Source organism: Canis lupus, chromosome 16, assembly GCF_003254725.2.
Source record: "Canis lupus dingo isolate Sandy chromosome 16, ASM325472v2, whole genome shotgun sequence".
Classification (NCBI taxonomy): Eukaryota; Metazoa; Chordata; class Mammalia; order Carnivora; family Canidae; genus Canis; species Canis lupus.
In genome coordinates this window covers 16,330,283-16,350,194 of record NC_064258.1, presented here as the reverse complement: position 1 = coordinate 16,350,194, position 19,912 = coordinate 16,330,283, and the positions used below count along the sequence as shown (strand labels likewise).

The window sequence follows — 19,912 nt, the reverse complement described above, 5'->3', positions numbered from 1 at the left end:
ACACAGAGAAGGGTGCTGCTGGCCAGCAGATGCAGGATCCGGCTTCATCTCACCCCGATCTGCCAGGAGGTCGGATCCTTAAAGTGCGGCTCCTTCAAGTACAAGGGTCTAGTTCGCCTTCCTGTTAATCATGTGGACACACAGGAGAAAAGTAGTTTTCCTGATGTTTCCCTTTACACTAGAAACTGGAACAATAAAACGGACGGGGCAGAGGCTGGGGGTACCGCACTGAGCCGTGTGGTGGAGGCAGTAGTCAGGCCGCTGGGAGGGTGGAGCGGGGGAGGCTCGGGTGCTGGGGGTGCCGGGGTGAACGGGCTGTAGGACGGGGCTGGTGAGCTTGTCATGGGGAAGCAGGCTGGTAGGCTTCCGGCTGCTCCTGCCTCACGGGAAACTAGCCTCTGCTGAGAGCCACACTGTACAACAACACTTCTAGGAATCTGTGCCCCCTCGGCTGGCGGAGATGGAGATGGAAACGCCCACACCAAAAGCCTTGGGGGCTGCGAGGGCAGCAGAACTTGGTAGCCATGCCAGGCCGCCCTTTTGTCCACCCTCCTGGAGCTGCAGAGTGGACCCTGGGGAAGGGCTGTGGAGGGTTCTAGGGTCTTCTGTAACCCTCACCCTCGCCAGTGAGCAGCGCAGTGCTGCTCTGAGGTCTCTGATTGGCAGCCCCGGCCTCCGGCGCGACAGGAAGACCCAGGTGACAACAGCCAACAGAGACAGAAGCCAGGTTCTCCACCTCAGGGTGACCCCACTGAACCAACTAACCAGAGACTTGTCCTGCTTCGGGGTGCTTCACAGCGAAGCAGGTCCATAACTACCTCCCCAGTATTTAAGCCAAAGCAGCCTGGACCCACACCCACTGGGTGAAGAGTGAACAGCACCCACCACCCACATACGCTGCTGTTTTGTCCTTCGTTTTCTCCAAGGGCTGTGATTCAATTTTTTTTTTTTTTTTTTTTTGTGATTCAACTCTTAACACACACACACACACACACAAGGGATGGGACTCCACTGTTCTTTAAGAACATTTATTTTTACTACTTATAAAAACTCACGAAAAAAAAAAAAAAAAAAAAAACTCACGAGAACACTATTCTCAGGTAGGACATGGAGAGTGCGTGAGAAACCTGGTCTTCGTTCAGGTTTTACCACTGATCTGACCCACAACCCATTCATAAAACTGGGAATTATCTGCCCCAGTGGCCCTAACAGTGGCCCATGGGAAAACAAAGCCCCTTTTAAAATGCTTTCCAGAAATCTACCACGGTTAAAAAACAGAGAGAGGAGACATGCACAGACAGGCTACTTGGATAATGGACTTCGGAGCTACTGCCACCACAGCAGGAAGTAAAACTAAGGCAACTGCACTACCTGAAATTAATGCAATTAAAATAGGCAAGTTTCTCCTGTTTCTTCCCAGTCTGAAGCATAAAGAGCTTCTTGTGATTATAACTACTATGGAACAATCGTTTGCTTTTCTTTCATACCCAGGAGCTATAGCATTTTGGAAATAGGCTTACTATTGCCTCAAGTTTCACACCTATGCAAAGGCCGAGACCCAGTGTCACCGAGACCAAGTTAAGGTACCTCTCTGCGGTTGGTAATGTGGGCAGCCGCGTGGTCCACGTTCCCGTCACATGCCCTCAGGCCAAGCCGGGCCTCCTGGGCAGTAAATCCCAACTGCAACAAATTGTGAACTTTTGACGGATCAATGTAGAGCTCTTTAAAGAGTTGACGTGCCTACAGACAAGAAAGTTTTCAATTAGCAATAATCGCTCCTCGGATAAACCTCATTGGCTACGATACTGCCACTGCGCAAAGCTTGCCTACAGACAAGAAAAAGATACAAGAGTCATGCATGTAATCTTCGCAACATTAAAACTTAACACAAAGCTAAGGCCTGAAAAAAGGAAGCTTGTACCCAGTGTGAATTAGGGTGTGTCAGATTTTAGATAAAAACTCTCAACCCTGCTTATTATCAACCAGCTTGAACAGAATAGACATGTGATGTATCATACTGAACAGAAGGAAACAGGCCGAGTATTATGGGCAGGGCTGGTATCCGCTATCTCCTCCGTTTCTGTCACCAAATACCCTGAATTTGAGCTGTGCACATGGCATTTCTCACCCTCTCCTGCAACCAGGTGTAGCTAGGTGGTTAAGTCCAGGCCAGTGGCCTATAGTAGGAGTGACAGCCCCAACTTCTGGTCCTTCCAGAGGCAGCCCTGGACTCTCTCTCACACACACACAAACTCTCTCTCTCTCTCTCTCTCTCTCTCACACACACACACACACACACACACACAAGCACTCCCTCCCTCCCTCCTTCCCTCCCTCCCTCCCTCCCTCCATCTCTCTCTCCCTCTCTCCCCCTCTGCTGGCTGGAAGAGGACTGACAGGAGCCACCATGGCTGCCACACAGAGGCTGGCCAAGCTGCTCCACTGACCCGCCTGCTCATCTCCATGCTGCTAGATGAGACATGGAGACTACAGCCAATTAAAGTCACTGTCTTTCTGAGGTTTCCTTATCACAGCAGCTCACATGCACCCTAGCAAATACGAGTACGGCTATGGCCTGTGTGACGCAGAGGGCACAGAGGACAGAGGCAAGTTCCTCACCACACTACTGAGTTTATGAAATACTTGACATCTTGGGATGAAAAAAAAAGTAGGTGAAAATACTCCCTGGAGTATTCATTTTCTTACCTTGTTGAGATACTCACGAGCCTCTTCACCATTTCCACTGTGATAGTTTCGGATACCTTGAAGCAAGTAAAGTCTTAAAAACAATACCTTCTCTTTCCCACAGTTCCCCTAAAGTTATTGGGGGAAAAAAGTATAAAATTATTTCTAATTTCAGATCTAGAATATTCACACTTATAATTCCCTTCATCTCTACAGGGGCAAAACAGTGTGACTAAAATGTTTCTATCTTTAGTTATTGCTGAGGGCAAAAGTAAAGATCTCAGAGGACAATGACACCTTATGTCCCACAAGGAAGAATTGGTCAGAACACCTGTGTCCAGACACCCAAGACTGTAGTTCTTCTGGTCAGTAAGGAAGTACACAAAAACCCAAACCAGGGATATTTTATACTCCCCTGAAATTTCCAAGCAGAATTCTGATGACTTGTGGAAATCACCTTACAAAAATCGTTATTCAAATCACAGCTCTTGAGCTGTGACTCACTCGTGTCAACTGTTACCATTCAAAATGTCTATTTTTTCTGCATTCAAATCTTCCATGAGACGCTACTGAACACGGTCACCAGCTCTCTTGGTCGAGGTGATCATCGACGGGGTTCTAGGACTGGAAGACTGTCCCTCCAGCTAAACACTGCACAGGCCAAAGTAATAGCCCAACTTGTAACACATTTCAAATTCCCATTAAAGGAGAGCTTCAAAAGAACCCTGTGGATACTACTGCCAAATCACCTTTTGGCAGCAGTCTAAATTTTGTAGCAGGAATAAACTCAGATCATAGAAATGGGCTCAATAATACATAAAACAAATTACAGTAACATACTTTTATGTTGACCAGCCTCTGGTGGTTTTCTCCGTAGCAATTTTTAAAGCATTTCTGAGCCAAGTTTAATTTTTTTTCTGCATCATCAAGGCATTCCAGTTGTTCCAAGCAGAAGTAACACCACACTATATCCAGCTGGAGCACTGCATAGTTATCTACTGTATCCAGCAGTTCCCTGCAACACTCACTAGGGGAGCGGAAGGAAATGACATCACAGAAAAGTCACATTAAAAACCTTTTTGTGAATTACTGGAAGTCTTTTCCAGGTTCTGCTATATTTCCAAAGACTGGCTGCTATACAGCACAGACCCCACTGCTTACAAAGGGAGCTATATTTATAATCTGAATCCTCCTGACGGGGAAAAAAGCAGTTAGGGCTCACCACGAAGTGTGATACAACCACCACCCCACTGCCCCAGGCATAAACACACACATACTCTTGCTACCTGGGAAAGAGGTTCAGCAAGAAGTGGAAATTGAGGTCACGGTGTCAGAACCCTTCAGCAAACATGAGGAGACCGTGGTTTAAAGCAAAGGTTTCCAACGCTGACTGCAAACCTGAGGATTTTTTTCTTTTGTTTCTTACTGATGCTGAAGCTCCATCTACATCAAATCCTAACAGAAATCTCTGGAAGTAGGCCTTGGAGGTTGTATATCAAAAATCTCCCTGGGTGAGTCTAATGTACAGCCAAAGTTGTGAATAATGCTTTAAAGAGCCCCCCCACCTCCAAAAAAAATCACTACTTAACTATGAATGCCTCAACTGATGAAAACAAGGCATTCATGTCCAATCACAGTCAAGCTGGGAGGAAAAACAATCCAGAAAATGCCAGGCTTGAAATGCTTAGCTGATCTGGGGTCTCAGGTGCAGGCGAAATGCTACTCTGTAGCTGTACTCAGGTCCAGAGAAGAGGGAAATGTTGATAAAGATGGACATTGAGCTTATTTATTCTGATTTTAAAATGTGACTTTTAGAAATTCATAACATACATCTAGACCTCATGTCTGAACTTTCTTGTCACCAAAATGGGAAACCTCTGGAAGAAACTTGAAAGGTCTCGCCTGTTTGTTTTCGTGGGTATTCTATTAAAAATAAGACTGCTCTTGTATAAAACTGCAAAATCTACATGCCCTCAAGCTTCCCACCTTGCCTATCAATATCTGCTTTGAAGAAACAGAAAAACCAAAGGAATGAGATGGTGTCCTTTATAGTGTGATGTGGGAGCCTCCTGAGCGGAGCGTCAGCGCTCTGGGGTCTGCACAAGATGGTATACTGGGTGCAAGAGAAATCTGCTGGAGCAGCTTCCTACAGTTATCTGTTCTACTTTTCACCCACGGTTTCTACTCTTCATGAAAGTTCTGTGAGGTACACCCTGTACTTCATACACATGCACACACACACAGGCCCCTGCCTGAACTGCCTGCTCGGCCTGAGAACGTGCCTTTGAGGGAAGAGGAAAACCTCTGTGGGCTGTGCTCTGATCTTTCATTCGAGGTGACCCTACATTCTAGATTTCTGTTTCTGTGACAGATGATGATCCTGCCGTTCGTAAGAAAATGGGACATTTTGTCCCAGTTTTCACTGCCTTACATGGGTGTAGGCTCATTGTTGTTTAATGAGAAGCAAGAGCAAGGACAGAAAACACCTCATTTCAGATAAAAATAAAATCATGTGTGCAAGTTCGTTCCAGAAGGGAGTACTGTAAAACATAAAAACAACCCCAGGTCTCAGACTAACAAAGTACAGGTGATTCTTTTAGTTTCAGAAATAATACTTGCTATTCATTTAGAGACCTATAAAAGATACCACAAAATCGACAATTACAGTTAATGATCCTGCAACTATTAAGGCCCGTATTTGAACCTGATCATGTCACTCAGAAAGAAAACTTTTAAGACCTTGTATAAAATTGTATCTTATATTTTTATTAATACTGCTTTGGCTTATGGTTCTAGTAGCTTTCATACTCAATGGTGAGTTTTCAGGTTAAAAACATGAATTATAATAAATGAGCAATGTTTATTTAAACAAAGCCTACTGAACCTACCTTTAGAAAAATTCAGTCCCACTTGGGCTAAAAACAGTTATTTAACAGAAATTTATTCTCTTTGCCTTATGAGTTTTAAATTTTTATTAAAATAAAGATGTCAATTCCAAAAGGTAAGCTAAGCTTACATACATATCCCCAATTTTTTTTTCCCCCAGAAAGGTCGACTAAGAAGTCTTTTCAATCACTGGCTTGAAGGAACCAGATTATAGTGGCCTCACTGTGGTGTTTTTCTTACTTCTTATACTTGAGACTCATTACAGTTATCTGGGGGTTTATAGTTTTCAAGAAACTGCGAAAAATTTTGGCCATTACTTCTTAAGATTCTTTTGTGGGGGGTGGGGGGCTGGCTGCCTCCTTTTGCAGGGACTACAATTATTGATGTATCAGGTCATCTGAAACTGCTTTACAACTAAATTGTGGGTATTGTGTCCAATTTTTAAAAAATTTTCAGTCTTTTCAAAGGATTCCTGTTGGATCATTTCTATTGCCCCATCTTCACATGTACCCATCTTTCCTTCTGTGGTATCCAATCTGCACTGTATCCCACCCCATGCTCTTCACCTCAGACACTGTATTTTTCATCTCTGCAATTCCAGTGTGGCTCTCTGGTGGATGTTCCATGTCTATTTAACATGCTCTATCCTTCCTCTACCTTCCCGAATATATGGAATGTGGCTACAGTAACTGTTTCAATGTCCTAGCCAATGAATTCTATCTTCTATGTCACTTCTGAGTCTGTTTCCATTGACTATTCTCTTTATTACAGCTGTAATTCCCTGCCTCTTTGCACAACTGTCCGTTTTTAATTGATGACTGGATATTTCTGTATCTCTATAAATATTACTGAGCTTTGTCTGAGATGCAGTTATTTGAAAACAGTATGATCCTTTTAAGGCTTGCTTTGAAGCTTTGCTAGGTGGGACCACAGCAGCCCTTGGAAGTGAGTTTGCCCTACTGCTGAGGCAACACCCTTCTGAATTCTGTGATGTCTCATAGTTTCCCACTGTGGCTGGTGGGAGCACAAATTATTCTTGGCCTTCTGAACTCTGAAGATTGTTCTCTGCTCCTTTGGGCGGGCAGGGGTGGGGGTGGGGGTGGGGGTTCCCTTGCCCTGGGTGGTTTCCTAATAGGCACGTGCTGATCATTACTCAAGGGAATACTCCAAGGACACCTTTTGAAGCTTTGTGACACATTCCTGCAGGCAGCTCTCTCCTCTCACACTTTGGCCTCCCTGGATTCCTAGCTCCATTTCTTCAACTCCAGGGAGACCAGGAGGCTCCACCTGGGTTTCTCGTCCCTGCGCTGCAGCCTACAGACTCTCTAGGTAGTGAGCTGAAAGGATTACAGGGCTCCCCCAGATTGTTTCCCTACCAAAAACTGCAGTTTTCATACACTCTGCCCAAATTTCCAGTTGCTTCAGGTAATAGGGGACATCCAGTCCTTGTTACTCCATCTTGGCTGGAAGCAGAAATCCCACTGTGAGTTTTAAGCAGGGAAAGAAACTACTCTGGATCATACTGTCTACCATACCCCAAGACGTATCACAGAAAGTTCTGATGGAACTTCCAGCCTACCTGGAGGTAGGAAGGGGACAGAACAACTGAAGTGTCTTCCACCCACATCCCTGACCTGCACTAGAGTTGATCTCCTTTACTAAGAGGAAGCACTTACACTAAAACTATGCTGATAAGTCAGCCTGAATAAAGAGAGCTTCAGGAAAAAAAAATTCTCTACTGAGGCACTGACAATGATCATTAGGTTATTATGTCTACTACGTACTGTGAACTGAAGATAGTTATTTTTATTCGGGGGTTCCTGGAGACCTGAAAATTATTTCAAGGATTTGTCTGGGATAAAAAGATTGAGAAAGGTTCATAGGGACAAATTAAAATCAACTATGTCTTGGTGACTGCTGAGGCTGGATTAGAAACACAGGAATTCACTGTACTAACCTTTACTTTTATACATATTTGAAATTTTCTGTAATAAAAAAACCTATGGAAGGAAATGAACAATGTATCTGAGTCTGAAGGACCTAAACTGCAGCCAGCACCAGGAACAGCCAAGGAGAAAGAAAGGAGCACAGAAGCTGAGACAAAGTAGCAGAGTTAGAAAACCTGAAAGGCACTGGGTCTTTGTTCTAGTTATTTTCAGATCTGCCCCGTCCTCCCAAATATTTAAGAAATAAATCCCCCTTTTTGCTTAAGTTAGTTTAAATCTAGATTTTTCTCACTTAAAACTCAAGGGTGCCTGCTGCTAATATGGCTGGCAAACCATAAACATTTGTATTTATCCTTGTGAAGTGTGCAGTATATCCTGGGAATTCGTCAAAATGAAAAAGAAAACCCTAAAGTTGTTAACTTTGGACCATTTTTAGATATTAAGTCTATTTTTCAAATGTTTCTCTGCCAGGATTAGTTTCCCATCAAGAGGAATCAGGAGCCTTTGGGAAGCCACCAATGCCTGATCGGGGGCAGAAAACATCAGGATGAGTCTGGAACACCTCTGGATACTAGAGACCTCCAGGATCAGGTTGAAAGGATGCAGGACAGGACCCACTTATTGGCCAAAGATGATCAATTTAAGCACTGAGGTTTGAAACACATTTAAGGTGTTAAAATCCATGAGTTCATATTGATACTTAAAAACAAAACAAAACAAGAAGGAAGAAGAAAGAAAACCTCACTGGTGATATCCTTTTTGGAAAATTCTAGGGAAGTACTTCCTTTATTCTGAAAACAAGAAAATAGGAAAGAACCAAGCATTTTATTCTTTCTGTACAAACTGTACCTCACCATAACCAAATAACTGACGAAGAATAATATTCCTTTTCACAAGAATCCCAGCAATAAACGCAGAAGGAATAATAAGGTATCACTATTTAGCAGTCCCTAAGGAAACAATGGATTTGGGGAATGATCATCAACAACCACACCAAAAAAGGGGGAAAAGCTGCCAGGGACTGCACAATGGATGGTGCAGGCTGACAACACATCACAGGAAACAGACATAGCTCCTACATGAGGGTGACAAAAATAAAATAAGTGCATATGTTTATAAAATTCTTTACAGGGAAGAGACATTAGAAATCTGAAGGAATGAAATAATTTACAAACTGGTCTACACTGTAACTATTCTTTTCACATTAACCACTGTCTTGGGTGAAAACCTGAAGTCTGAAGTATCTAGGGCAGAGATAGTGCTGTGTGTCATCTGGGCTAATTTCCTTAAAACTGGTAACACCAAGTACAAAAGTGCCTACCAGAAATATTTGTCAGCATCCAACAGACATGGCAAGGCTATTCCATATTCTTTTCTTTTCAGGAAAGCTCTGCCTTTCTCATGATATCCCATAGCTAACATAAGGGCCTAGAAAAAATACAGATTTAAAAAAACATCACTTTAAACTATAATAAACAAATTATATTAAAAGTATATTTAAATCTAAAGAAAACATGGGCAGCCCCGGTGGCCCAGTGGTTTAGCGCCACCTTCAGCCCAGGGCATGATCCTGGAGACCTGGGATCGAGTCCCAGGTCGGGCTCCCTGCATGGAGCCTGCTTCTCCCTCTGCCTGTGTTCTGTGTTTCTGCCTCTCTCTGTGTCTCTCATGAATAAATAAATAAAATCTTAAAAAAAAAAAAATCTAAAGAAATCAAATAAAATGAAAAAAAAAACAAGATCACAACTAAATATAAAAACTAAAATTAAGAGAAATACAATCAAAGCTTCATTTCATTTTAATGATGAAATCAAGCACTCAGTGTAATGTGGCCGATAGGGTCATAACCAGCATGTGTCCATTTGTTTCCATCAGTTTATTTTAGTATCTGCTGATTTAGCTCTATTACTAGTATTCAGTAAGACTGAACAAATAAAAAGTAGCCAGTAATGCCTGTTATCCTTTTGATAAAAAGCATTCATGGGCACCTGGGTGGCTCAATCGGTTATTCGTCTGACTCTTGGTTTCAGCCCAGGTCATGATCTCAGGATGGTGAGATCAAGTCCCACAGCCAGCTCCATGCTGGAGCCTGCTTGGAATTCTCTCTCTCTGACCCTTGTGTTCATGCTTTCTCTGTCTTTCCTAAAAAAAAAAAAAATTATTTTACTTTCTAGCCTTTTTTTTTTTTTTTTTTTTTTAAGATTTTATTTGACAGAGAGAGCAAAAGCAGAGGGAGTGGCAGAGGGAGAGGGAGAAGCAGGCTCCCCACTGAGCAGGGAGCCCAATGTTGGGCTCGATCCCGGGACCCTGGATCATAACATGAGCTGAAGGCGGACACTTAACTGGGCCACCCAAGCGCCCTTCACTTTCTAGTTTAAATCAAGTTTTTTTCTGAAGTATTTGCCAACTCCAGTATTCCTAAAACAATTTTTAAAAGGTAATCCATAGGCGCCTGGCTGGCTCAGTCACTAGAGAATACTATTATTTTTTTCTTTTTTTCTTTTTTAAGATTTTATTTATTTATGCATGAGAGACACAGGCAGAGGGAGAAGCAGGCTCCCTACAAGAAGCCCAATGTGGGACTCGATTCCAGGACTCTGGGATCACGCCCTGAGCCAAAGGCAGACGGTCAACCACTGAACCACCCAGGTGTCCCGAGAATGCTACTCTTCGTCTCAAGGCTGTGAGTTCAAGCCCCATTTTGGGCACAAAGCTTACTTTAAAAAAAAAAAAAAAGTCCAAAAATTTAAGTTCATTAATATTTAGATTTGAGGTTTTTTTTTAGATTTGAGTTTTTATATAATTCGGTTTGTAGGTTTTCTAGAACAATCTGTATATCATTTTTTTCAAAGATTTTAAAAAAGTAACCTCAACACCCAACATGGGGCTCAAACTTACAACCCTGAGATCAAGAGTTGCATGCTCCACCGGCTGAGCGAGCCGGGTGGCCCTAGCTACCATCATTTAACATAAGAGAGCTGTGGGCAAATGATTACTAACATTAGTAATCAAGCATCAATCCACTGAGAGCTACCAAGTTTTCTTATAAAAATTCAACTTTAATCCCTCATTTTAAATAAGTGATATAGTAAAGCCTACTCAACCTTGTCCTTTAAAGACAGAAAAATTAAAGCTGACCTGACCCACAGTCATCACAGCTCTTATTATTAGAAGCTACTGGACTCTAGGTCAGACACTCATCTCAGGGTCCCAGCTATAGAATCCTGCTGTAAAGACCTCCTGGAGTGTGTTCAAAGATCACACCACCTCTCTCTCTGTGTCTATCATAGATAAATAAATAAATTTAAAAAAAAATCACACCACCTCCTGCCTATTCCAAATGAGCAAACAGGGAAATGGGAAGGCAGGGAGTGATGGGAAGAAGCACCTGTCGGGCTTTTCTCAAAATACATGCCCCCTCTCTTCTCCTCTCCAGCTCCCTAGTCTGATCCAGCCCTTAAGAGGACATGGCCATCTGGTAAAACAAAAACAAAAACAAAAACAAAAACGACCCCCACCAAAACCACCACTACCACAAAGAGACACTTAAGTGAAAGGCAGCACATGGCCATCAGGCCATCAAGCCATTTTGTTCTACTGCACTGAAAATCACAGGGCGAGTCTGCTGTACGCAGGTGCTCCTCGCATGCTTACATCCTCTGTTTATAAGCTCTAATGGAAAACTGTTTCTAATCCTTTCTAACCGTCCAGGAAAACCACTGAAAACCACTTCTGTTCTGACAGCAAATCAAAGCACAAGCCATATGTTCCTCTAGTACGTACTTTTCTTTCCGAAGGAGGAATTCTGATAGATCTGCCCGTCTGGTTAGCTATGTCTAAATACGGTGTGGTTTCTGGATCCACCACCATCTCAGCTGCAACAGAACCAAAAGGAACTCCATGAATTCAACACTAAAAGGCAGTAATGGGACATCAGGAACATCAGCCGGTGGGGAGGAAAGTCCATGAGAACTGTGCCCCCTGTGCCCCAACCTCCGCCCCAGGTGCTGTGCCACCACCTTTAAACCCGAGGGAAACAGCCCAGAGCTCCGTGTACCTCTCTCCGCCAGTATCTCCAGGCCTCTCTTGGTCCTCTGAATTCTTCTCTCTTTTAGTTCAGCTTCATTTTGCTCTTCTTCTTCAACCTGGAAGTTTTTCCTCACATCCTCTTCAGATTGTTTTAGTTCGAGCACCATAGCTTTGACATTGTGTGTTACTCCTTGTTCTTCAAGGGTTTTCCCTGTAAAAATCAAAAATCCTTGCCACAAAGAGAGCCATTAAATGAACCGGATCACAGTCATTCTCTCTGTTAAATGGAACTCCTACACCTGCGTTAGTACTCATGAGCCCCCTGGCCACATACTTGGTAAGAACACACTGACATCTGGCTGTGTGATTCTGTTACTGTTAAGCAGGGGGTAAAATCAGCCAGTGGGAGCACCTGGGTGGCTTACTTGGTGAAGTGTCTGCCTTTGGCTCAGGCCATGATCTCAGGGACCTGGGATAGAGCCCTGCGTTGGGGTCACTGCTCGGTAGGGAGTCTGCTTTTCCCTCTGCCCCTACCCCTGACTGTACTCTGTTCCCCTGCTTGTATTCCCTCATGCCTTCTCACTCTCAAATAAATAAAATATGGGGATCCCTGGGTGGCTCAGCGGTTTAGGGCCTGCCTTTGGCCCGGGGCGTGATCCTGGAGTCCCGAGATTGAGTCCCACATCAGGCTCCTGGCATGGAGCCTGCTTCTCCCTCCTCCTGGGTCTCTGCCTCTCAATAAATAAATAAATAAATAAATAATAAATAAATAAATAAATAAATAAATAATCTTTTAAAAATCTAATATCACCCAGTGAATTTTCCTACCCTCTCACTGGAGAAATAATAAACCCAGTTCATAGCAACAGATGAGAAGCCACAGTGCAGCGGGGCATAACACAGCGGGGCAGTTAAAAGCAAAACTCTTGGGTTCTATCCCTTTTCAACTCTGTGGCCCTGAGTAAAGTGCTTACCTCCTAGGACCCAGTTTCCTTACACATAAAATGTTAATAAAAATAGTGTCAGGAAAAAAAAAAAAATAGTGTCAGGGCAGCCCGGGTAGCTCAGCGGTTTAGCGCCACCTTCAGCCCAGGGTGTGATCCTGGAGACCCGGAATCAGAGTTCCCACGTCAGGCTCCCTGCATGGAGCCTGCCACTCCCTCTGCCTGTGTCTCTGCCTCTCTCTCTCTCATGAATAAATAAATAAAACATTTTTTTTTAAAGCGTCAGATATCAATGAAACAGAATGAAAGCATATTAACAAACTCAAAAGCTAGTTCTATGAAAAATAATCAAATACATAAACCTAACAAAAATTAAGTTAAAGGAACAAACAGCCACCAAGATGCAGAATAGACACAGATACATATAAATTTTTTTTAAATAATGAAATTTTATGAACTATATATATAAATTTGAATGCTTTTCTGGAAAACTCCATTAGATTTTTTTTTTTTTAGAAACCTGACATTCTAACATTTATGTAGAAAATTAAAGATACACCAATAGCCAAGTCACACTGATAAAGAAGAGCCAAAAAAGGGACTCATCTTACTAGATTTTAAAACTACAACAAACCACAGTAATAAAAAAAAAAAAAAAAACTCTAGGGACACCTGGGTAGCTTAGTGGTTGAGCATCTGCCTTTGGCTCACATCATGATCCTGTGGTCCTGGGATTGAGTCCCGTATTGGATTTCCCTGCTTCTCCTTCTGCCTATGTCTCTGCCTCTCGGTTTCTCATGAATAAATAAAATATTTAACATACAGCATGGTGACTAGAGTTAATTACTGTATCATATATTTCAATGTTGCTAAGAGTGTAGATCTTAAGAGTTCTCATCACAAGAATAAATTTTAACTATGTGAGTTGACATTATTGTGCTCATTCCACAACATACACAAACACTGAATCATTATCTTGTACACCTGAAACTATATAATGTTATACGTCCATTATATCCCAATAGAAAAACTCTCTATGGTTCCGATGCAGGAATCAACCAACTGGTAAATGGAAAGAATGGGAAGTGCAGAAACAGAGCTCTAATAATGGGAGCACCAAGTATCAGTGTGGAAAGGGCAGGTTTAGTGGGGGATATTAGAAGAACAAAGCTGGATCCTTAGCCTTTAAATATATAAAGGGGGACTCTGGAAAGATTATAGAGCTCATGCAGATGAGGCTAATACAAGAAGCTGTAGAAGCCTATCTGTGTGGCCCTGGGCTTGGGGAAAGAACTTATTAAAATACAAATGATAAGGTGGAAATAAATAGATCTGATAACAACAAAATCCAGGATTTCTGCCCAGTGAAGAATAGCACAAACAACTGTCACAGAGAGAGAGGACAGTGAAAAGCTATCTATGACATGTGAAACAGACGATGGGAAATGGCTCATGGAGAAGGCAGGATAGGGCCGTGTGCAGGCTGCGTTCCACCAAGCTAGGCTGTGAACCTCTCTAAGCCCTAAGAACCTACTGGAAACCAATCACAGTGACTGCCTGAGCTGCTATGACAGCTAAACGGTCTCCCGAATCTGTTCATGCATCCTTCAAGTCCGTTCTCCTACTGCACCCAAAGGGATCTTTAAAACCCAAATATATCATGTCATCCCCCAGCACCCATGGCTTCCAGCTTCTCTAAGGAGAAACACTAATATGGTACGAGTTCACAGAGCCCAGCAGCACTACTGACATTGTGGGCCAAGTGAGTCTTTGTCCTGGGGCTGTTCTGTGCCTGTGTGATGTTCAGCAGCATCCCTGGTCTTGACTAAGTGACAGGATCACAAGCCTCCATCCCCACCCACAACCAAGTCATGACAACCAAAAATGTCTCCAGACATTGCCAAATGTCCCCTGCGTGGCAAAATTGTCCCTGGTTAAGAATCACTACAATAACCTTTTCACTGTGGCCTCTGCCTGGCCCTCCAGCCTTAAAACGCACTAGCCTCCCCTCACTTTCTACACTTGGCCATACTGGACCTTTTCAATTGCTCAAATTCACATCAGGGGCTCCAATATGAGTCTCTCTCAATTGGAATATGATCCACTGCCCTCACTCAGCTTTAGCGCTTCTGCCTTGGGGAGAACGTACAGGAACCCCCACTTCACTCTGAGCACACCTACACTTCCATTCTGTAACATTTCCTCAGACCTGTAAGGAGTGTCTTTTCTTCCCATAGCACAGAACACACAGTAAATACTGATTAGAAGAGTTTTCTGTTTTAGGTTTTTATTTTAATAAATTCTACAATAATCTGTTTTAGATTATCCATGCAGTAAAGCCCCTAGAAATTTGTGATTAGAAAAACAGTGAGAAAAAAGATGCAGAGTCATTCCATTAACTCGATATTAAATCTGCACTTCGGTATGACATACCTAGTTGAAGTTGTTTCTTGTTTATGACAATTTTGATATAATTTTCTTGAAATCCAAAGGTTTCAGCTATTCTGTAAAATAAACCAGTATAGGCTGCAGGTGATCAATTTGTTATTATCAAGTGGAGTTTAATCATGACAATTATTTTATACATTTCACTGAGAAATGCCCAGTACTTTGATTTACTATCTCACAAATATCACTTCCTGATAAAGCCAGCTTACTTAGATGGTTATTTGAAACTGTATAAGAGACAATGTCCTTTTTAAAACTATCTGCTTTACTATTTGTTTCCTCATAAAGTGGGGACCACTCATGGGGAATATCTTCTGAAGAGGAGGGCCCTCGATGCATGTCAGGAGAAAATCCATTCTCTATACCTTCTGCGGTCTCCTTGGAGGAGCCCATAATAGAGGGTTGTTCCAAACAATCTTCTCCTCATGTGTGTTGAATGAATGATGCTTCCTGAATCCATCCCTAACAGCCCTGATGTAGACCAAAGAAAATGAAAAAAATCAGCTTCAGAAATAAGGACTGGCTAGCCCTGGAGGGACTCAAAACACTTACCATTTAAAAATATAAAAGCAAATGACATAACCAACCAGGTCTCAAAAGCTAGAATGTCACTAGTATGTGACAGGTATTTTTCCTTTTTACAGATGGGCCAACAGCCTGAAATTGGCTAAAACACTTTGTTGAATGTCATAGCAACTTATTAATGCACTAAGAAATAAAATTCAAAGCCAATGATCTGGTGAATATCAGCCTATTTATATGATTCATTCATTGATTTGAACATGTTATCAAGTACCCGTTAGGTGTTAGGCACAGAGCTCCCACTGATCTCAAGTTCTACCAGGAAATGAAGCAAGAGGTGCCAGTCCTGAGTTCTTGCTCTGCCCTTAACAGCCAGTGTGAGCCTGACCATACTGTGCAGCCTCAAAGCCTCAATTCTCCCCTCTTACAGGACTGTCACAAAGGATCATATGAGCCAATGCAGGAGGGCTGAGAGCATCTGAGGCATGGTGCAGACAGATACTTACTTCGACCTCAGTTCTCTGCCAGTGATGTGCAATCGGGTCTCCAACAGGTTTTTCCTATCCTGTTGAAAAAAAAGGCAAATAAGAGAAACTATGGATGGAACTAGAGACCATTATGCTAAGCGAAGTAAGTCATCAGAGAAAGACAAATACCATATCATCTGATTCATATGTGGAAATTAATAAACAAAACAGATGAACATAGGGGAAGGGAGGGAAAAATAAAATAAGGTAGAAACAGAGAGGGAGACAAACCACAAGAGACTCTTAACCATAGGAAACAAACAGGGTTGCTGGAGAGGATGTGGGGTAGGGGGGCGGATGGGGTAATGGGTGACAAGCATGAAGGAGGGCACGTAATGGGATGAGCATGGGTGTTACATGCAACTGATGAGTCACTAAATTCTACCCCTGAAACTACTAAAACACTATATGCAAACTAAACTGAATATAAATAAAAAATTTAAAAAATATATACTTCAGTGTGACACTTTTTGGTGCTACTGTCTATCAAATCAGGAAGGTTGAGACCAATGTCAAGGACTAAAATGATGCATGCCTGGCAGAAACGCAACTGAACATAATGTGACATGTGCTGACCCTGTGACCTAGAAGCCTCAAGGGAGTGGAAGTGTGCACCACAGGCAGGGCTTCAGCGTCTGGTGGGAGGTAGGATGTTCAGAGGGGTTTGTGATGCGTCTTTGTTCAAGGGAACTGGCCTCTATGGCACAAGGACCCAGCCCACCCAGCACTACAGTCAACCCCAGGGAACACGACATTTTCCCTTTCACTGTGCCCACTGAGCAGGGAGTGGCAGGACATGATCTGGGCACCTCTTCATTCTCTACTGGCTGAGCTTATGAGGAAAAACTGGAATCACTAGGGAAGCCCATGAGACCATGCAAATCTGCGCAGATTCATACTTGCCAATCAGCTTTCTGAGTGGTGGTCTGGTTTCCCAGGTGCTGGATACTAACAAAGAGGAGGCCTGTATGGGTATACTGCCCTTTGAATTCAAGAATGGGCATCCTGAGATAAACATATATATATATAATTTTCTTTTTCTCATAAAGCTCTTTTTCCTACAAATTTTTTAAAGCTTTAATGAGATAAAATTTACATTTCCTAAAGCTCATCGGTTTAAAGTCAGTAGTTTCCAGTACACTTACATAGTCATACATCTAATACCATGATCAAACTTCAGAACATTTTCATCATCTCCTTCAAAAAACACTGTATTTTGCACCCCCATTCTCTGCCTGTATCCTCCAGACCCCAGGCAATCACTAATCTAGTCCCTGTCTCTATGGATTTACTCATTCTAGATATTTCATATAAAAGGAATTATACAATATGTGGCCTTTATGTCTGGCTTCTTCTTCTTTTTTTTTTTTTTTTTTTTAAGATTTTATTTATTCATGAGAGACACAGAGTCAGAGACATAGGCAGAGGGAGAAGTAGGCTCCTGTAGGGAGCCCAATGTGGAACTTGATCCCCAGACTGGGATCATAACCTGAGCTGAAGGTAGATGCTCAACCACAGAGCCACCCAGGCGTCCCTGTGTCTGCCTTATTTCATAATGTTTCTGAGGTTCAGCCATGTTGAAGATGTGTCAGCACTTCATTCCCCTTCATGGCTAAATAATATTCCACTACATGGCTCTCTTACACTCCTATATCTGTTCACCCACTGATGGACAAATATTTGGGCTGTTTCCACCTTTGGGCTAGACAGACAGAGCTCTTTTGTGAGCAGAGCTGCTATAAACATTCACATGCAAGTTTCTGCACAGACACAGTTTTCATGTGTCTTGGAGTAAGCTGCTGGGTTCTGTGGTAGCTCTGACACACATATATAGTTTCATGTCTTCTGAAAACAATTAACACTGAGCAGTCCTCAGAGGCCAGCAACTTTTGAGTATCCTGCCCCGGTACCACTTCTGGACTTGAACTATGCTGAGGATGTGGCTCTGACATGAGGTGGTGCCACTTGAGCACCGAGCTGATGGTCCTCTAGCCTCCACCAGCACAGAGAAAAGGGAAACGTCTTTACTGATGTGTCCTACTGCATGCAGTTTGGGAAAACCTGAAGTACTCCTTTAATTCTCCATTAGTTCTAAATGCTCAAACTCTAGAAAAAGTAAGCATGTGATGCATGGCTTTGTGATGTCTGGGAGGCCTAGGAGGGACAACCCTACCTTGTAAATGTTCCAGTTTAAGAATCCATAAAATTAACTTTGAAGTTGATAAATGCTCAGCACATGAAGTAACTTAAAAGAAGTTTAACTTTGGATTGCAGCTTAAAAAAAATTGTAACTTATCACTAAGTTAACAAAGCATCGCTACATGTACTTGTTTGGGAAAATTACTCACTTTTCTTAGCCGTGGAGGTAAAAATACCTCAATTGTAGCAATTCCTGTTGTTTTATAATTTTCATTTCCTGTGCCACGTTTGATTGCTTTGCAACGTATTTCTTCTATTATCTTTTCTACTTCATTTTCACAACATTCTAGCCTGTCAGAGTACTTCTTAGCAAGGTCCTGTGAAGCAAAATCAGAGAAGAGATCAATGTGGTACAAACTCAGAAAAAACGGGGGCACAGCACAGACCAGCGCATCAAGGACTCTAAGGCAAAAAACTGCTGAGTGGTGGTCAGCCTATCAGAGGGAAATCCAGATAGGCTTGGCATCTTGAGAGATACAGAGGCTAGAAAGGATCCAGGGAAAAATAAAAACAAATAAGAGGTAGGAGAACAGACCCAATAGAAGAAGTGAAAGTAACTGAGATTATTGTAGGGGTAAAAGAAAGGATGGCCATGACTTATGTCCTGTAATACATTACACATTTCTAAATAATTTAACAGAAAATTCTGAATCATTGGGACTGGTTGTAAAATAATTTGCTAGAATGACTCAGCAGAATTCAAAAGAATACTATACTTACAATCGCAGTTTGTTATGAAGGATACAAATGAATATATAGGTGAAGAGGTACAGAGGTGGACTCTGGAAGGGCCCTGAGTGCAGGAGCTTCTATCCCTGAGGAGTAGGGGTTATGCCACCCTCTCAGCACACGGGTATATTTGCCAATCTGGAAGCTCCTGGAAACCCATCATTTAAGGGCTTTTATGGGAGTTCCATTATTGTAGGCATGATGGATTACATCATTGGCCTCTGGTGATTAACTCAATCTCTATCCCTCTCCCTTCCCTGAGGTTGGAAAGTGTGCTGAAAATCTAATCTTTTTTTTTTTTTTTTTTAAGATTCTATTTATTTGAGAGAGAGAGAGAGAGAATGCAAGCATGAGCTGGGGGAGGGGCAGAGGGAGAAGCAGACTCCATTGAACAGAGAGCTCCATCTGGGGCTTGATCTTGGACCCTGAGATCATGACCTGAGCCAAAGGCAGATGCTTAACTGACTGAGCCACCCAGGCACCCCAAAAGTCTAATCTTCTGATTGAAGTTTGGTCTTTTTGGTCACCAGCCACAATCCTGAAGGTATTACCAAGAGTTGCCTCACTGGAACAAAAGATGCTCCTATTACCCTTACCACTGGGGATATCCCAAGGGTTTTAGGAGCTCTGTATCAGGCATCAAGGACAAAGACCAAATAGCTTTCCTATTATGCCATATCTAACTCCTGAGCCAAGGGATAATAACAAGCAAATTCAGAAAAAAGGTCACAAGATGGGTTGTAAAAACTAAAAAGTGAGGCCTATCAGGAATGGGGAAAGATAGGAAGAAAAACTCTTCCCTCCTAAGTGGACAATATGATGCCCCTGTGACAACCCGTAGTCCCTGAAAAATCTACATCAGTTATCTCAGGATATTTGTACTGAGCAAGCAGAGATTCCAACATCCAACATAAAATATTTCTGTCAAAAATGATCAATGTTCTCCTGTTTGAGAAAGCAGGCAAACTTCAAGTTCTAGAAACCTCACGTAAAATAA

General features: G+C 42.5%; 1 protein-coding gene and 1 pseudogene across 3 annotated transcripts in view; both read right to left on the bottom strand.

Moving 5' to 3' along the window:
* NUB1 (negative regulator of ubiquitin like proteins 1) overlaps window positions 1-19,912 on the bottom strand; it is a 29,473-nt gene that overhangs the window by 6,183 nt on the left and 3,378 nt on the right. For 2 of the 3 annotated variants that reach the window (XM_025452518.3, XM_049095301.1), the window contains exons 3-11: window positions 18,336-18,503; window positions 15,967-16,025; window positions 14,924-14,994; window positions 11,575-11,757; window positions 11,301-11,392; window positions 8,839-8,945; window positions 3,526-3,712; window positions 2,707-2,814; window positions 1,588-1,740 (exon numbers count right to left, since the gene is read on the bottom strand). In XM_025452518.3, the coding sequence (XP_025308303.1) occupies window positions 1,588-1,740; window positions 2,707-2,814; window positions 3,526-3,712; window positions 8,839-8,945; window positions 11,301-11,392; window positions 11,575-11,757; window positions 14,924-14,994; window positions 15,967-16,025; window positions 18,336-18,503 (1,128 nt within the window). Of the gene's footprint in view, window positions 1-1,587; window positions 1,741-2,706; window positions 2,815-3,525; window positions 3,713-8,838; window positions 8,946-11,300; window positions 11,393-11,574; window positions 11,758-14,923; window positions 14,995-15,303; window positions 15,410-15,966; window positions 16,026-18,335; window positions 18,504-19,912 lie in introns of those variants that run through there. The other variant, XM_035699669.2, reaches the window with a different exon arrangement.
* On the bottom strand, window positions 1,664-1,823 carry LOC112664700 (U4 spliceosomal RNA; annotated as a pseudogene).